Source organism: Carcharodon carcharias, chromosome 22, assembly GCF_017639515.1.
Source record: "Carcharodon carcharias isolate sCarCar2 chromosome 22, sCarCar2.pri, whole genome shotgun sequence".
NCBI lineage: Eukaryota > Metazoa > Chordata > Chondrichthyes > Lamniformes > Lamnidae > Carcharodon > Carcharodon carcharias.
In genome coordinates this window covers 43,356,841-43,376,394 of record NC_054488.1, presented here as the reverse complement: position 1 = coordinate 43,376,394, position 19,554 = coordinate 43,356,841, and the positions used below count along the sequence as shown (strand labels likewise).

Genomic DNA, 19,554 nt, shown 5'->3' with positions numbered 1-19,554 from the left:
CAGAAATGCTCTTATTTTGATTGAGTATGATGGGCTTAGCAAGACCACATGAGATCACAGGTCAAAGGGGTGGCTGTGAATGTATTGAGTTCATATCTTGAGAGAGAGAATAAGAGGGCAGTGAACACAAAGGAGAGAGAGCATGATGACTTGAGATGGAGGTTTGATTTCACAGAAATCACAGAACGAGAAGTCGATTGGTGCAGAGACTGAGGGGGGAAAGCAGTAAAGATATCTTGGTGAGAAAGTATGTTTTTAAATCGTGCTTGGGGAAGGCAATAGAAAATGATGATTTTGAATGAGAGGTGGAACAAGGCGACATGCTAGAGATGGGGAGAAATTGCCAGAGGGGTGGTGGGTGGGGCTAAGGTGAGATTTGGTGATAAGTACACTACCATTGTAAGGGAGCACAGTATTGGGTGAGAGTTGGTTTGGATAGTCTGACAACATTTGTCATCATGGATAATGAACACTTGGGTGAGGGCCCAGTCATGAAACTATTCCACCGACAAATCCATACCTTTGAGGGAAGGCAAGAAAATTGGTAAAACAGAGAAAAAGATGGAAACCATGATTAAGTACAATATTCTAGTTTCCAATGAAATTTTTAATCTCTTATTTTGCTTAAGGGCAAGAAGAATACAATTTAGAAAGATAATTTTTGAACTTTTGTAATATTGGATGTAGGAGAAAGGTCATTCTGCTCATTAGATCCTTGGAGAGTCCTGGATTTCAAATCCATTTACACAGTTGCTCTAGTCAACAAGAAAGTGTTTGTTTACTGTCTGACGCTTGTTGCACTTGTTAGCATAGTGCCCCTTCTCCCTACACTAAAGATATGGAAAGAGGGAAAGAATCAGAAATTCGAGTTACACAGTAGTGTTTCTTTTAATTTAGGAAATTACATTTGCTTATCTTACAGACTGCTGTTATTTTCATGTATTTGTGTATGGAACCATTTTATTTCAGCTATTTTAATGAATCATATTTAACTAATTCCTTTTGTTACAAAGACAAACTTAGAAGTACCATATTTTCCTAATTGTACATGATATGAGCACAGATTCATCAAAAAATAAAGCACTTATATTGTTCCCCTTCGAAACAATTAGATGTAATTTCAACTTGTTACAGAACTCATTGCTAATCAGGGATGAAAAGAAGGAGATGGGAGGCATACACTTGTCCATAAACCATTTGAACGTCTCATGATTTCTTCCCCTAAATCCTCCTTTTCCTCTCTCCCTCAATATCGGTAGGATTACAGCTGTATCAGAGATATGATTATCTTTATTTAAACTGGTAAGCTAAGATTTGATGAGTCAAGTAGCCCCATTATCAAATAACTAGCATTAACATTTGCAGCAAAAGTTTTAACTTAGTTGTTAAATCAACAATTAGTAGATGGCAAATATAATTTTAAAACAGCATGTTTGTAGTCAACATGAAATTATTGCCGGGCTATGCAAAATAAACATTGTATACCTTGAAGCACTTCACTTTGTCGATAGGCTTGTGACCTTCAGAAATCTTTGCCTCTGGTGTGCTGTCTGTTGCGAAAAGTGAGATCTCAGACATTTCCTATAGGTGAACAGAATTTTTGCCTTTACTGTTAGATAAAATCAGTGCCACATGAGTCTTAGGAGAAATATTCAAAGCCACATTATTACCATTGTTCTATGATTATCATGATCATGTTCTAATCTTAAATTCAGACTAGCTGTAATTATTACTTTAAATTCCAACGGTGGAATTCAGAATATTTTGTGAAATCATCATCATCTGCAGCAGTTTTATTACATTTTCCAGAGTCTGACTTTCTAATGCATAGATTTTGGAAGAGTATCATGATAATACATAGTCTATTTTTTTTTAAATGGAACATTTGTCCTTGAACACCCTAAGTTAGACCTTTGCACCTCAGTTGTCCTCTGGTGAATTTATGCTAAAGTTTGTTGGAGAGCTGATGTCAAGAATAATGGTGATTTGGAAGCGGCACAGTCAAAGAGTGTTGATGAATGTTTGCTATCAATCATGTTTCATGCACTTTATTTTATTTAAATGCATATTAAGCCAGTGAGCATTTTTTGTGTATTTTCCACAAATCTATTAGTAAGATTATTTACTTGTGTTCAAGGTATTTTTGGGTATAATAGGGGCAGCATGTATGTCTGTGTAAATACCTACACTAACTGTAATCGTTCTGATACTGGTGTTTAAAACTATTTCAAAGCCAGTGTCCTGAGTTTGCCAGGGAAATAAATACTTCCTACAAACTTTGCATTGAGTTATGATTTAATCATTATATTCTAAGACATCGCTGTTTGAAAATTCAGAGCAGCTGCAGGTCCTGCTAAGAGTGATCTTTGCTCTTAAAATAGACTAATTTTATATTTGTTCCCTGAGCAAAATCTTTACCGATGCACTTTCCCACCGGAGGTGAGATTCTTTGTATTTATCAATATGAGTTATGAAAATGCTTATTTGGATCGATACACCATGTTAATATTTAATGATTGACACTGTTGAGTGCCAGAGATCAGCGAATCGATGCAAACATTAAATGGCATTCAAAAATTCAATTTAATTGAACAGGAAACTTTCCAGCCTGTAATATGGCTGAAAGATAATTATTTTTGTACTGGCTAAATGAATTGGCAAAGCTCAGTAAAATATCTTTGTTTAAAGGAACTATCCTGTTTGTTTCCCACATAAACCTTTCTTAAAAATAACAATTGAGTAAATTAGTAAACTAAAAGCTAAGGCTGCAGTAAGATGGCGTACTACTTTGTGTATGTGTAGTTTGTGAAGCTTTGTGTATCCTTTGAAACCAAGTATCCCTTGCATCTGACTAGCATTGGAGTTTTCCAAAGATGCACAGATTCAAAGCTGCTTGTATTGAAAAAAACTGTCTGTTAGAAGCCCTACATTTTTAGCAGCTTCAGATACTTCAATTCCTGTCATCTTGCACTATTGGCAGTGCCCTGGGGCATGGGCAGAGACCTTTGGCCAATTCCTGCTGTGCCCACACCCAGTCCTGGTTCAGCATCCATCCACACACTAAACACAGAAATCACAGCATGGAGGAAAACAGGTTTTCAAAAAAAAAAAAGATAAAATGACCTTCCTTCAAGCAATAGGACCAGTTTTATTTTTAGTCAACGATCTGTCACTTTTATCCCTCCATCCCTTTTCCCTCTGCTCACAACAATGAATTTTCTGGATTTTCCTCTAACAACAGAGTATCTAAGTTTGCTATATCACCACTTGACGATTTCTTGATATCTCGATTCTCCGATTCCAGCAACAACACAGCTGTGGAGGTTCTTTTGACATATATGTATATAGAGAGAACCAATGGAAATGGTATGGGAGTAATTTTATAAAACTCCACTATCAGCTTCACTTAACAGACCAACAATCACAATGAAACAATTGAAGTAATTTAATTTTAGAAACACATATACATGTATAAGTAGCATGGAATTTAGTTCTAACTGTGAAAATGTATTTCTGATTTTATGTGTGTGCACACCAGTGTCTTTTCACTCCTGTAATCCAATTTAATTTTGCAAATTTATTGTCCTTTCTGCTTTCCTTGTTTATTTCACCCTTCGACATTTACTCAACTCCAGTCCTCATCTTTGTTTATTTTTTCCATGTCAGGATTTTGCCTTTCACTATCCTTTTCCCCCAAAGAGAACTGGAAATGTTTCCAACTGACACTTGAAGGTGGGGGTGAGCAGTGTCATTTTCTTGCCACCTCCTTGTTTTAAATTAATGAAATAAACAGCACGAATGCCACTGATTGAGATGACTGTGGTGTAATTTAAACAGCCAGCTGAATTATGTTACTGGTTCTGTTCTTGTGATAATTGAAATGAGGCATTTGCACTAGATCAAAATTCGAATTTAAGGGTTTCAAATTAGGAAAGCAGACATAAATTTAAAAACTAGTGAAAAATAATTATAAAACACATTAGAAATAGTGATAAATATGCTGAAGCAATCTGTCATGCTAGCGGAAGCTCCTGGCTCTTGTCCTTGACTCTTGTGTGGTTAATAAATTAGCATTCTGCTAATTCAAAAGCTCATATATTTATTCTCCGTATATTCTGCAGTGTTTGTGTGCCATATATAATGAAGTAAAAGAACGTTTAACCTTACATTCAGCCATCAGCTTTAAGATTCCAAAAGCAACACAACTAGCTCCACAGAGATAAAAACAAAAAACTGTGGATGCTAGAAATCCGAAACAAAAACAGAATTACCTGGAAAAACTCAGCAGGTCTGGCAGCATCGGCGGAGAAGAAAAGAGTTGACATTTCGAGTCCTTATGACCCTTCCACAAAACAACTAGCTCCATAGTCACTACATTCCACAGTTAAATGAGTAACACACTTGATTCTTAGTTGAATTGGCTGTCCCTGAATCCAATTTTAAAGAAATACATTTGTATACATCTTAAATGCACACATTTTTGTTTTGTCAGCGTCTCTCTAACTCCAAACTTTGATAGTTATTAAATACATTTAACCTAATTTTACTATTGATAACAATACATAGGTTCTCCAACCAGTACTTCAGTGAAGCCAGTTCAAGGGAAAATATATTCTTCAAACTTACCTTGTTTAGATTGCTGTTCCAGTCAGTGAATTCATTAATTGGACTGAAAAAAGTAGAAAATAAATAATTATTTGGCATCAGAAGAAAATCATTGCTGCACTAAAGCATGATTTTTTTTATCCCCCTTCCTGCATCTTTTTTTTACTGTTGGTAAGTTAAAAGGTTCCTCAGGTGCTCTCTAAATTCATGTTGCCATCAGCAGTTGAATTGAAGAGGGATGGGTACTTGGGCATGCGTTTTTCAGCTAACGGAAGAAACATATGCATTCCTATGATTTTGCAGCCAGGACAGACATTCTACAATATGGTGTATGAAGTAAGAACTTGTAACTATGTGACCATTACTACACCCTCGGAACATCTCAATAGCAGTTCACACTCGATTAACTTCCTTTTGCACTGCAGCCATTTTTGTTAAGTTGACAAAAACAGCTACCAATTTGTGTACAGAGGATGCCACAAACTACAAAGGAGATAAATGACCAATTCTTGTCGGCTGACGGAGAACTCCCTAACCTCCAAAAAGTTTGGCATCTCATATGAATGATAACATTGCCAACAACGCAGCACTCAGCACTTCCCTCAGTACTGTACTGACATGCCATTTCAGCGCTGAAATCAGATTTGAACCCAAAACCTTCTTAGTCAGATGTGTTTGTTGCTTATTGATCCAAGCTGCCGCTAAGCATGTTGTCACAGAGCTATCATATTTTTCATAATATTATTGTAGGCTTATGGGTGTGTGTGGATGATTCTGTCTGTGTGACTGATTTAATTAGACTAGAGACGCTTAGAATTAAAGACTGAAATTATCAAAAAAACTTAGGTTTAAAGCAGCCTATTGAAATGGAGATGGATAAGCTAGGATCAGGGTGTCACAGATGGGGTGTGAAGGAAATTTGTAATTTTAGATAAATGAAGGGGTTGTTTGATTTTCAAAGGGATTATATAATATTTAAAACTAACAAGATAAGTGAGGCAAAGCAATATGTTTATTTTCTCCAAAAGGAAAAGGCCATGTTGACAACATGAAAGATTTTTATGTTATGGGAAAAGTAAATTTCTAAAGACATGTAGAACAATGGGATTTTACACATCAAAGAGAGAGAAAAGCATATATAAAGAAGGATGGATGGCTCAGTGGGATGTGGCCATGGAAAATCTGGAAAGGTACACCATGTGAACCAGACTTAGGAAAAGCCTCTAGCCACTCTGAAGAAGTGCTGCTCCAGTAACTAAAGTTGTGTTAAAAGCCTTTGGAATTCCACTGTTGAGTGGGTGCTGTGGTAACCTTACTGGGTTGCTTGTTTTAAATTTAAAATATATTTTGGACTGTTGCCTTAAAGGGGGTGTGTACTTGGGAGCCAGGTTAATTAGGAATTTTGGGATTTGTTATAATATCAAGTAACTAATCTTATGTATGTGTTTGAATTTGTTTATTTTATTAATAAATGTTTTAAATTATTTTGAAATATCTAAAGGTGTTAGTGGACTCTTACTTCTGAATTCAGTGCATAAATCTCATAATAAATACAAATTGCAAAACTGTTGTGATAGCGTGGCCAAGTTTCACTTATGGATTTGGTCCACCTGCCACATCCTAATGTGCTCAAATGTTTGATGAATAAAACATTTGAAGTTGTCATCTGACATTTTAATAATATTTCCTTAACATTGAACTACATGGTAGGATTCCACCTAACTTGATATCACCTGAAATACATGACCTTGGTCTAGCATCATAGCTGTTTCAACAACCCAAGGAGGGCATTATTTAATATAACTTGTACAATACTTACTGTGAAAATTTACATGCTGTTCCTTCAGGACAAAAACCAGCCAGATAATTCACACACATTACTTTCCTGGTGTGTTTATTTTTGCAAAGTGGGCCTGCCACAGAAACAGTTCAAGTGGGGTGGATTTCATATATTATATTGTAAATTCTCACTTTTTGTAAAATTAAAATTTAACACATTCTAAAAAAAAATCAATATTTTGTCAATTTCCACTTTGTTGCTTTAAAAAAAAACGTTCAGCTGCTCAGATAAATTTCAATCTTTGTCTTATGACCAAGACTATTGAACAAATGCTAATTACAAACCAATCTGTTGAGTATAAGGCCAGTCTAGATATCAAATGCATCTTAAATTTAGCCCTCTGTCTGTGACTGATGCTGCTCTTAGTTCCCAGTATACAATTTACTAATAATGAACACAGGAAAAGAACCATTCATTCAGCAGATAAAACTATGATCATGGTTGAATGAAAATTAAAAAAGGTTTCTTCAAAGTGCAAAACAAAAAACATGAAATTTAGGTTTTTTGTCAGCATTCCCAATGAACTAAAACCATCTGCAATAAATACAAGATGAAACAAGAAAAACTGCAAATTCTGGGAATGCACAGGTCAGCCAACAAAGAGAAGTTGCTATTTTGTACTGAAACCCTTCATTATAGTTCTAACTAAAAGATCTCAACAAGAAAGATTAACTTGTCATGTCCCTCTACAAATGACAATTTTCTGTTTTTATGTTTGAAATGCCCGGAGCTAAAGAGATTCAAAAAGAGTTTGACAAACAAGCAAATTTATTAGCAATGCCAATGCGCGGAACACGACACAGTCTGAAATATTCTTCAAGAAATGATTTTTTTTTAAAAAGAGAGTTGATTACAATATACAAGTGATTTATTAAGCAACCATGCAAATTCCTTTCCAACAGATGACCATCTTACTTTGTATAAATACCTTCAGTTGAATCTGAGCAAACTTAGATTAATGATATAAAAATGATAAAGTTTTCTTTGGTCTTTTTCCAGAAGGATTTTGTTTTTTTAAAAAAAAATGTTTCTACTGAAGTATTTAATTGAGGGAAACTAATGTACAAGTGCTCAGCGTTCATCTGAATTGCAAGCCAGACTGTTGGTTTCATTATAAACGTGGTGTTTCTCAGTGAATGGGAATGATAACCAAGCTAGGCTTAACAATTTCATAAACATTGTAAGCAATTTCTAATTGTAGGTTCAGTCTATAGAAATTGAAACAGTTTATTCCATTGATGGAAGGATTGTGAACTAGGGGACACCAATTTGAGGTGACTGGAAATGGAAACCTGAGGACAAACCTTTGAACGCAGTGAGTGGTTAGGATCTGCAATGCACTTCCTGAGAGTGTGGTGGAAGCACATTTCTTTCTATATACTATTCTATATTCTATAAAGTTGTTTCTATTTACTAGTAACTAGTGTGATTTATTAAAGAGCATAGCAGGAAAGCACATTGGGATTAATAAAGAATACTGCATACGTAGAACTGAACAGCAGGAGTATCGTAATTGATGGCTATCAGCATTTTCTTCACTACAAGCTACGTTTGTTCAGCACCTGTGTGAAGAGGAATTCTCAAATATTTAGTATTTCAAAATCAGTATTCCAAACTTCTAGAAGGAATGGTACTTTCCAACTGTGGTAAATTTGCAGTAATTTGATGTAATCTATAGTCTCAAAGGGATGATTGTGTAATTTTTATCTGAATTGACCTCATGCAAGCATTGAGATTTCTCATTTATGTATATTCCAGAAGTAGAAATGAGCTGAATAATATTCCAAAATTTGTCACTGACCCTGAAAATTTTAAATAATATGCTCAATAACCCCTGATTTTTTAAAAAATTCATTTATGGGATGTGGGCTTCACTGACTGGGCAAGCATTTATTGCCCATCCCTGGTTGTCCTTGAGAAGGTAGTGGTGAGCTGCCTTCTTGAATCGCTGCAATCCATGTGGTGTAGGTACACCCACAGTGCCATTAGGAAGGGAGTTCCAGGATTTTGACCCAGCGACAGTGAAGGAACAGTGATATGTTTCCAAGTCAGGATGGTGAGTGACTTGGAGGGGAACCTCCAGGTGGTGGATGTTCCCATCTATCTGCTGCCCTTGTCCTTCTAGGTGGTAGTGGATAATGGGTTTGGAAGGTGCTGTCTAAGGAGCCTTGGTGAATTCCTACAGTGCATCTTGTAGATGGTACACATTGCTGCTGCTATGCTTCGGTGGTGGATGGAGTGAATGTGGATGTGGTGCCAATCAAGCGGACTGCTTTGTCCTGGATGGTGCTGAGCTTCTTGAGTGTTGTGGGAGCTGCACTCATCCAGGCAAGTGGGGAGTATTCCATCACACTCCTGACTTGTGCCTTGTAGATGGTGGACAGGCTTTGGGGAGCCAGGAGGTGAGTTACTCATCATACGATTCCTGGCCTCTGACCTGTTCATGTAGCCACAGAATTTATATGACTAGTCCAGTTCAGTTTCTGGTCAATGGTAGCCCCCTGGATATTGATAGTGGGGAATTCAGTGATGGTAATGCCATTGAACATCAAGGGGCAATGGATGGATTCCCTCTTGTTGGAGATGGTCATTGCCTGACACTTGTGTGGCACTAATGTTACTTGCCACTTGTCAGCCCATGTCCAGGTCTTGCTTCTATATCTGAGGAGTTGCGAATGGTGCTGAACATTGTGCAATTTTCCGCAAACATCCCCACTTCTGACCTTATAATGGAAGGAAGGTCATTGATGTAGCAGCTGAAGATGGTTGGGCCTCAGACACGACCCTGAGGAACTCCTGCAGTGATGCTGTGGAGCTGAGGTGACTGACGTCCAACAACCACAATCATAACCATCTTTCTTTGTGCTAGGTATGACTCCAGCCAGTGGAGAGTTTTCCCCTGATTCCCATTGACTCCAGTTTTGCTAGAGCTCATTGATGCCAATCAAATGCTGCCTTGATGTCAAGGGCAGTCACTCTCATCTCACCTCTGCTCTTTTGTCCATGTTTGAACCAAGGTTGTAATGAGGTCAGGAGCTGAGTGGCCCTGGTGGAACCCAAACTGGGCATCAGTGAGCAGGTTATTGCTAAGCAAGTGCCTAAGTCAATTGTCTATTGGAGGAGGACAGGGTAGTGTCATTCATTGTGAATTGTTCCAGCAAAAAGCCAGCATGATATCTGGTTGGCTGAATAACTTCCTTCTTTGTTGTAAAGGTTCATCATTCTTTGGCCTACCGATTTCCTAATTTCAATCCTCATTTGCTTGCTAGCAATAGACAACAGTGAACACCCATCATTATATTCTTTCCTTGTCTTCATTTTTATACACCTTGATGGTGCCCAACCTGAAGCCAGCTTTAGAATGGCCTTCTTTAAACACACTTGAACAAACATCCAGGTTAGCACCATATTTCCACATCCAAACTCCAGAAGGATTGAATGTGTGATATCACAGCTCTATGTACTTGCTCTGAAGACAGCCAGTACGAGTCAAAACTGTTCATTTTTAGTAACATACATGAATAGAAACAAAAGTAGAACAGCAACAGAAAAAAATAATCTGCCTCTTTGATGTTATTAATTTTATCAGCTGCTGGACAATCCTGCTTAAGAATGAAAAATATTTTACATAGAGAATAAAAAGGAATCTGCAGCCTTTAGTCTTTGCAAGGACTTTTAACATATTTGAATCTCTAGAGAAATTGGTAATGAATACGGTATTGACCATAATGAAAGATAAAATCAGCAGTTACTTACCATGTTTGCAAAATCCTCGGTCATACCAGGGACAGTCTTGAATTTTTATTTGCAAATCAATGTGTAAGAAAGGGCACTCTTGCTTATTGCATTCACCTGCATCCAAAAGAGGAAAGTTATGTGGGATCAGTATTCCAGTGTACCAATGTTATTCTGTGCATTGATAGTGATAGATTTCTGCCTCTATTCCCGGTACCAAAAGTTCAATCTTAGTTAGGTCTTTTGGGAAGTAGTCGAGAAAGAAAAATGAAGATAATTTGATTCCTGGCAATGAACAGCTTGAACAAGCTATTTTTAGAAAAAGGATTGGATGAATGCAAATGATAACAAGATATAGCTCTTTTTGCTCCTCTTCCACAGATAATTTTGGCCTAATTGGAATTGCTACAGCTTCCTTTTTTAAATTCACCATCTCTGCAAAGGAGCAAGACAAAGGAGGAGCACTATGAAATTCTAACTTTTAAAAAAGTAAAATCAAAATTTTCTCTCCTTTCCCCATCTCTGAAGGCAATAACTCCTGTTGGGGTAAAGATCCACAAGCTACAAAAGTTTTCCAAAGCCTGGCTAGACCCATTTGTCATGCGTGCACTTAAAAATACAGCCTAGCTTTTCACCATCATCCCAGTATAGAGCTTTGTCACCTAGATGTACCTATAAAAACATCAAACAAGTGGTGCTCATGACTTCTGTCCATTAATTTTATTGGAAAGAAAATAATGAGAAATATGCTCAGCTTTCCAATAGGAGCTCTCTCATCAGTTGAGTCTAGGCTGAAGTGCAGCAGGCCATCGCAGCCAACTCCAATTCTATTTTGCCTCATCAAATTTATATAAGTTACTTCATAATGATCATGGACAGCAATCTTAACTGATTTTTCTCTTCTTTAGATGCCTATTATAGTGCCGCAATGCCACCTTGGGTATAGGTTGATGGTAATTGAACTTGAAGCCTTTGCAGTCTGTGTAATTTAATACCAACACCAAATGGTATTTAGTCATTGAAGCATTTAAAAACTTTTTAAAATTCTATTTAAGAGCAATACAATAAAAGTTATTCAAGAACATACTTCATGTAAAATCTCTCAGACCAATTAATTCCTCTTTATGATACTGGTCAATTAGGAGCTGTACTAAAAAAGTAAATCAGACTCTTTACAGAAACACTAACTGATAAGCTTCCAGTTTTATGTATGTCCTGGTCAGGGAAGTGTAAAAGTTAATTATGTACACTTAGACTTATTTTCTGCATCACAATATAGAAATGTACTAATTTAAATGCTTGAGACATTTAATAGATAGAAATTCTAGCTATCAATGGGCAAAATTCCAGCCCTATTATTTTATTTATAGGGTTCAACATTAGAAGCTTATAGCAATTAATTTTGATTGTGTTCTCTGCTGGCTACTTTCATTCAGCAGTCCTATCAAGTCTTTTCAGATCATAGGAAAATCTCTTTTCAAAACCACCCCTCCCCCTCCCTACAGACTTAACCTTAAGCATCTCAAGTCAGTCACTATTATTATCCTAAAGTTATGTATAGCAATAAATCTTACCATATTTTGAATAGAAGTAGCACCGTGGCATTTTGGTCTCATCATACTCATGTAAAAACTCACACTGATCCCCCTTTTTACACAGACCTCGGAGCCAGTGTTTGCACATAATGGTTTTGTCACCACAAGTGTGTTGAAACTGGCACAGTTGTTCTGCAATAACCAAGATAGCATTAGCTACAATTACAGTAAGACTGGAATACCATAGAAGTATTGGAGCGGGTGCACTAAGACAACAGGAGAAAAATAAACCTGATTCAGTCTGCAGTGAGGCCCATTACTAAGATGACGTCATGGGGATGGCCTCATTATATTGAAATGTTGACACTCATGGAATATAATTTTCCAAAACATTGAATAATCCTGTAATTGCAAGTAATAAAACCAGAATTTGACCTTTTCTGTCACTAAGACAGTAATCTTGATCATAGGTGTTGTAATGAAGAATTAATTAGCAATCATCTGTTTAGTAAATTGTATCAAATGCTTCCTTAATTAGTTTTGTAGTTTATAATTGTCACCCTTTGCAATTAACTTTAAAGCGATGGTTTAAGATTGATTTTGATTTTTAAAACATGGGCCAGGATTTTATGGCCCATCCCGCCCAGTGGGATGTTATGGTGCTGCCGAACTGCCTTGAGAAGGTGGTGGTGAGCTGCCTTCTTGAACCGCTGCAGTCCATGTGGTGTAGACGCACCCACAGTGCTGTTAGGGAGGGAATTCCAGGATTTTGACCCAGCAACAGTGAAGGAATGGCAGCATAATCCCAAGTAAGATGTGTATCATTCGGAGGGGAAATTGCAGGTGTTCCCATGCATCTGCTGCCCTTGTCCTTCTAGGTTGTAGAGGTTGCGGGTTTGGAAGGTGCTGGAATGGGTTATCATATGAAGTAAATGGGCTAAGATGGTTCAGCCCCTGAGTACATCTAATATCACCCAGGGGAGTAATAGTAGGTACACAGAGTGAAAATGTACATTTCTACAATGCTTAACTATGATACCTTTCTTAAATAAAGAGTTAAGCAGAACGACCTATAATAAGCCAGTAACATTTCATTATGGTTAAATCAGAATCCAAATACTCTCCACATCCATGTTTCTGTAACTCTACACACTGGCAATTCTATATATCACATGTTTCCAGAAAAGGGTATGTATTTTATTTTACCAACTCCCCATTCAAAAAGACATTTCTAAAAATACGGTAACCAAAATGACTGGTGACCAATGAAATTGCTTTGAAAAATAGTATGTAGTTCCATTTTGCACTAGTGACACCATCAAGCAGACTCAGCATGTGGGTCAACATTTCTCTTATATTTCTAAGGTCATATGTTAATGACAATGTCACAGAGCAACTCAAGCTACATCTGTGGGGGCTTTTCCATTCAAGATTCAAACTTGATTCAAAAGTAATGCTATAATTAAAGACACAGTTGTAAACATAAAGAGGTCACATTCCCAGTACTTGATTGATGTTCTTCATATCAATTAGTATCTTACCTTTCAAGCATTTACCTTTAATGAAAAGCTCACAGACTGCTGAACTAGATTCTGCAAAGAAAGATCACAATATTTACAGGGCTGCAAGATTACTGACTTCAACCCAGCCTTTTGGTTCTGCATATATTTCAATTAATCAGCGAGTTTCCATATAGCACCTAAGTTAATGGATTTTTCACATCTTTGCAGTTAATGCCTGACACCAACTTTTTTGCTAACACCTACTACCAGCAAATATTTTGTATCATTCATCTACAGCTATTCCCTTCACTGCATTATAGAGACAGCAGCCTTCTACAGGTTCTAACACTGTCCCAAAGTAAACCATTGAAAACCATTTTAATGCATAATAAAGATGTTAAATTTGCACTCTGCCCATGCATACAGACTTACACATCTAACATTCTACTATACCTCAGTTGAGATGCATCTCATTATAAGAGAGGATAAATAAGTACTTTTTTGCAGGACAAGCACAAAAATGCATTTAAGAGTTTAAAAATGACTAAGAAATCCATGTAACTTGAATTTTCACTGTTTAATATGGAGTCCACAATCTCTCCTTTCACAGCTAACATATATCTATACCAAAGATCCAAGAGTAAAGGTTCAATGACTTCTGAAATACGTGCTGGGATACTGCTAATGTCTAACGGAGCACAACCACACAGCTCATTTAGCAAGTTACCTGCTGCCTGTCTAGCAAATAGTGCTCTCCACTTTAAGGAATTGGCTTGCAGGATTCTGGGGTTCCAAAAAAATTAGAATCCCTCCCCATCAATAAACTGAACTGCCTGGACAATCAGCCAAAGTGCAGTGGCCTACTCCAGATCTGTGTGACTTAGGCCTTGATGTACCAAGCCTGCCACAAAGGTTAGGTTTGTTTACAATCTAATTCTAGGCCTATCACCTTGGAGTCAGTCCAGCCCAAACAAGACTCTAATGCCCAATTCCTGTTTCCAAGGAGAACAACATCCTCTAAGGGACAACTAATATTGCTGAATAGTTTGGAACCATAATCATTAAGTGGCATTTTATTGTTTTTGTTACTTGACGTTTGTCATACAATAAGAAAATAGAACCTGAATTTTTTTTAATTAGTTCAAATTTCTGTTCTCAAATTAACATTGAAAGACCCAATTTACAACAGCTAGAATTGGTCTTTGAATATGATCCTCTTCTCATGAAATAACTCAGGAATAGTTGCTAAAGCAAAATACAAACTGAATTCGGGGGTCCAAGCTTATAGGAGTTTTGGATATGGAGAAACAGATCTTGTGGAATTTAGTTAGATGGTATCATCATGAGATTGTTGTCCACTCTAAATATCTGAAACTCAGCTTTAAAGTAATGGATGAAATCTGAACCAATGAATAATAGGATAACTTATTATAAGAGGAGGCATCATTTTCCTTTAGGAATTTCAGACGTTTTAGAAAACATTACCCCAACCCTTCTTAAATGGTGATATCTTTCAAGATACAAGGCATGAGTGAGAAGTGTGATGGAATACTCTCCACTTGCCTGGATAAGTACAGCTCCAACAACACCCAACAGAAGCTCAACATCATCAAGGAAATCAAGGAAAAGGCAGCCCACTTGACTGGCACCCCATCCACTAACTTAAGCATTCACTTCCTCCACTAATGAAATGCCAAGGCTACAATGTGTCGTCTACAAATGCAGTGCATCAACTTGCCAAGGTTCCTTCCATGGCACCTTTGAAACCACAGTACTACTGCTTAAAATGACAACCTGCAAATTCCCCTCCAAATCCTGATTTTGAAATATTGTTTCATCATCATGGGTCAAAATCCTTGAACTCCCTCCCTAATAGCATATGGGGGGTGGGGGGGGGTGGGGGGAGCAGTACCTACACTATACAGTTGTTCAAGAAGGTGACTCATCAACAGCTTCTCGAAGACAATAAATGCTGGCCTTACCTTACCATCCCATGAATAAATGAAAAAATCATGAATGTCAATTAAAAAAAAAATCCTGGATATCAGTAAAAAAAATCATAGAATCTACAAAAGAATTATAAAAATTAGACATTGAAATTAGTTTCCAATACATTTAAATAGTCATTACTACAAAAACAATAGCAGGCTTTTTAAATACTAAGACAGTGGTAAATCTTAGGTATCAGCATTTGATTTTCCCAAGTTTTAGCTCGTTTATAATGTGCCTCTTACTATGCATGCCAGAAAAGGGCAATTCCATAATTCCACTCTGCTGCTCTAAGACAATTTCAAAATCAAATCTCATCTTTTGTAAACCAGCTATCAACTCTTGCATCTTTCAATGCTTCAATTTAAATTCTTTCTTTCATCAATACTATTCTTATTAAGCATAAGGAAACAAGCATGTGACTTAGCAAACTCGATTTATACACATATCAGGGTCCAGGGCCTGCTGGGACTTCCTAAAATTTTAATTCCGTCTAAAATTATTTCCTGTAATAAACTATAAATTATAGTGTAAATATAGGTTTGCTGATTAAACAGTTTAATTTAATTACTTACAAGTTAAGGGTTTTATAGTGGTCACATGACATGATTCAGAAGTAGGGATAGAGACTTAATTAGTTGTTCTTTGAAAGCTGAGGTGGATCTTACATGTTTGTGGGCTGGGGTTTGTTGCTTTAGTGAATGATCTGTCAATATTTGCAGGAATAATGGATTGGAAAAGTAATTTGGAGTTTTATAATTGCATTGTTAGAGAAAGTTAAAAATGGTTTATTTATAAGTTGAAGTGTATTTAGAATTTTAATATGGTTGCATTGACTCCTGGCAATTCAGAACTGATCTGGTTGGGTGCACCATTCTCTGCTTAGAAAAATCCTTCAACAGAAACCACCAAATACAGGCAAGAATGTCTTAGGTCTTAGAAAACTGTGCATTTATTAATTTTATTGCACGCTGCAGTTGAATTTGATTGTAATCAGTTTGAATGTATCTGCTCACTGCGGTTTCCAGTTTCTTACATAGCCTTTGGCATTAATGTTTCTGTTGGTATCCAAATTGTAATGCATGAAAGTTTTAGCTATTGCTGAAATGTTATTGCCCAAACTTGCAAATATATGAATTGTGCATAAACGATAGACATGGTTTAAACAAAAAGTAAATGTGATTACCGTATATGATTGAATTTATATTTGTAGTAAGGTACATATGATGTGGTAAGCCAGTAGGGAGCTGTTGTGGCCTGGTGATAAAATAGCATACTGTTGCTTGCGGTCTGACAGCTTCCCAATATAGTGCTACTTAATCCAATAACTATCATTTTGTGGAATTGCCTAAGCTCCTTACTGACAAATATGAGGGAAGCTTGAATACTTCCCACTGTTTGTAGATTAAGCTATCAACATTATAGCATATTATCCTGCAGTCAATTCATGAGGTTTGCCTCAGTTAAATTTTAAAATCCTGGTTCATGACTTTCTTAAACCTGATATCAATCAAATGATGGGCACAATTTCTGGGACAATTCCTTACTGTCAAACTGTTAATGAATTCTGATTCATTACTCATCACTAAATCTAATATGTTCCTTTCAAGACATATAATTCAATGAGATTGACCTGAATACATTACAGAAATTCATTGCCTCTGCAACATTCGCTGTTCTGTTCCTCCCAGCCTATGTGAAAATTTAAAATTTCCCATTATTCCCATGTTAGCCATCGCTCAATGGGAGCAGGCTTGCCTGAGTGAGATTTTGGTGTGTTCACTCCAAAGAACCGTGCACAAAGAGTTAGGCGGACACTCCAGTGGGGCACTAAGGGAGAACTGATCTGACCGAGGTGGCAACTTCCAGGTGAGTGGTCTGCACTCTTGCAGTAAAGATTGAAATTAAAGTTGCAAAAGGTGGGGTGGAATTTTATGGGATCTTCCAGTTACGCCAAAGTCAATGGACTTCTGAATGGCTCGCTGCATTTTCCAGCCCTGTCCATGCCAGTATGGGGCCACAAAATTCCTCCTGCGAAATCCACACCACTAAAGTTGTTAGATGCTAATGGGCTTTCTTCAAGGTCTGTGGCAAGGGCCATCACTTCACTGTTAACTGCAAAATCTGGGGCAATTTTGTATTGCTACTTCTGCTGTAATACCACTGCAGTGAAATCTTGTCTATCATTCCATATTTACATGGCATTTAATGCCCAAGTTACTCCACTGAATGGAGAAGGTTTTAAAGCTATGACATTATACATTGAGTTTGCAGTATGACTGTTAGTGCTAATATGAATTGCTATAGTTAAGTTATTCTCTAGGGTGCTTGCAGTAAGAATTCAAATTTGTTGGCTCTTTGTTCTTAACATTTCATTGAGATGCTGTCACGGAGATCATTCCAACTTCCTGGCTGTTTGTGAGGCTGGCAAAAATATGTTGCAACAGGATATGCAATTTAGCTGATTTAATTACCCAACACAAACCACACAGTAAAACCTTTGTCCAAACATAGAGATTGAAATGATTGTGACTTTTGCACATTCTTGTCATGTTTTCAGTTATGGGACCTGCAGAGCTAACTGAGATAAATGATTGTTTTCTGTGATAGCGTCAGACATAGATGAATTGTTTCAGATTATTTCCACCTCTTTAGTTGCCAATAAGTGACCAGTAATACTCGCTACATATAATTTTCAAATAATCAAATCTAGAACATAAGGCATTTTTATCGTCAATTTAAGGAAGGGAAGAAAATCATTAATACTTGCGCCTGTCAACAACATTAACCATTTTGTTATAACCTCACAGTTAAATGTTTGATTGCATAAAAGCCTCAGTGAATAAAAGCACAAATTATTTATGGGAAACCCCATCCTCCCTGATTATGGAATCCCCTGACACACGCAATCTATTTGCTATTTCAATGACTAGGTGTCCTGAAAAGTTGCTGACTTTTCAGAAATGTACCTAGACCTAGATGGCGGCCTTGTGGTGCAGTGGTAATGTCCCTACCTCTGGGCCAGGAGCTCCAGGTTCAAGTCCTGCTCTGGCACTTGACAGCTGGAGAAGGTGTGCTCATAATATGGCCAGGCAGGTTGATTATCAGCCTGTAAATCCTTCCAACACCCCTGATGGAAGGTGCTAAGAGCAGGAGAGTTTCCCAGTCAGCCATCTTGCAGAAGGTAACAGCAAACCACTGCGGTACTTTGCCAAGCATAATCCATGGTTGCTAATGCCCTCTTAGGACATGGTACCTGGAGGAGGAGGAGGAGTCAGACCTGGAATCACAAGGCTTCTACTGACCTTCTAACACACACACTTTTGTAAATTCAGCAGATTAAAAAAAAAAACCCTTTTCTGATTTGGATACTGGTGAGGTGCATCTTTAGTTAATGTGGTCAGGGCTGCAAACTCTAAAATGTATGCAAGGACATGTTAGAATAAATAGTTTCATAATTATTCATCAACAGTTCTTGCCTTAAAGGTAGGGATAATTTTAACACAAGAAATAATTTTGATATCTTGAGCAGCACCTCATGTTTGGATCATACTATCAAATGGAATATAGCTTATAGTTCATTTACAACCTTGAATCAGACCAACTTTGTCTACTGCCGCTGAAAACATCCCAAGTATAAATAAAAACAAAATGTCAACCTGAAGGACCTAACTTTAGTTTTACAGCCATTTAACATTTAGCCTCTGAGGTGAAAGAATCTTTTCTATTTGACATACAGTTCATCAGAAGTCCAACCTTGGACGATATTTGGGGTAGCGGTTACATGTAGAATTCTTTCATGGGGTGTGGGCGCCGCTGAAAGGCCATTATTGTTGCCCAACCCTAAATGCCCTGGAACTGAGTGGCTCGCTTGGCCATTTCAGAGGGCAGTTAAGAGTCAACCACATTGCTGTTGGTCAGGAGTCACATGTAGGCCAGACCAGGGAAGGAGGGCAGATTTCCTTCCCTAAAGGACATTAGTAAACCAGATGTGTTTTTTCAACAGTCCACAGTGGTTTCTATTACTGAGATTGCTCAACTCCAGATTATTAATTGAATTTAAATTCCACCAGCTGCTGTAGTGGTATTTGAATCCTTGACTTCAGAACATTAGCCTAGGCCTCTGGATTATCCTATTGCCACAACACCACTGTTTCCCCATACGTTGCTATTAGAATTCTTGACATGTACTTGCATGAGGATATTTCTTTCACCAGATATATTTTCATGAGTATTCTAAATGCCATTGAGTATTCTTTTATCTCTTTCTTACTTACGTTCAGTATTTTGTCAGATATTCTTTAATTGCCTAGTGGTAAAGAAATAGAAATGGAATGCAGGCACATGT

At 37.2% G+C, this 19,554-nt stretch overlaps 1 protein-coding gene across 1 annotated transcript; it reads right to left on the bottom strand.

The window, feature by feature from the left end:
• Positions 1-755: 755 nt before the first annotated feature.
• Positions 756-15,554, bottom strand: LOC121293664 (putative cleavage and polyadenylation specificity factor subunit 4-like protein). The gene is made up of 8 exons (XM_041216832.1): positions 15,452-15,554; positions 13,257-13,307; positions 11,755-11,907; positions 10,202-10,297; positions 6,425-6,518; positions 4,627-4,669; positions 1,486-1,581; positions 756-830 (listed from the first exon to the last, which is right to left on the bottom strand). Exons 1-8 carry the CDS (start codon positions 15,552-15,554, stop codon positions 756-758), a joined length of 711 nt encoding a protein of 236 aa, XP_041072766.1.
• Between the last annotated feature and the right edge of the window lie 4,000 nt (positions 15,555-19,554).

Bases quoted from the DNA above. Each gene is read 5' to 3' on its own strand.
- LOC121293664 (XM_041216832.1), bottom strand. From the start codon at position 15,554: ATGCAAGAGTTGATAGCTGGTTTACAAAAGATGAGATTTGATTTTGAA. The intron at 13,308-15,451 runs GTAAGAGGCACA...CTTTCTTTGCAG, and splicing joins GCCCTTTTCTGGCATGCATA to AATCTAGTTCAGCAGTCTGT. The intron at 1,582-4,626 runs GTAAGTTTGAAG...GTTCACCTATAG, and splicing joins GGAACAGCAATCTAAACAAG to GAAATGTCTGAGATCTCACT.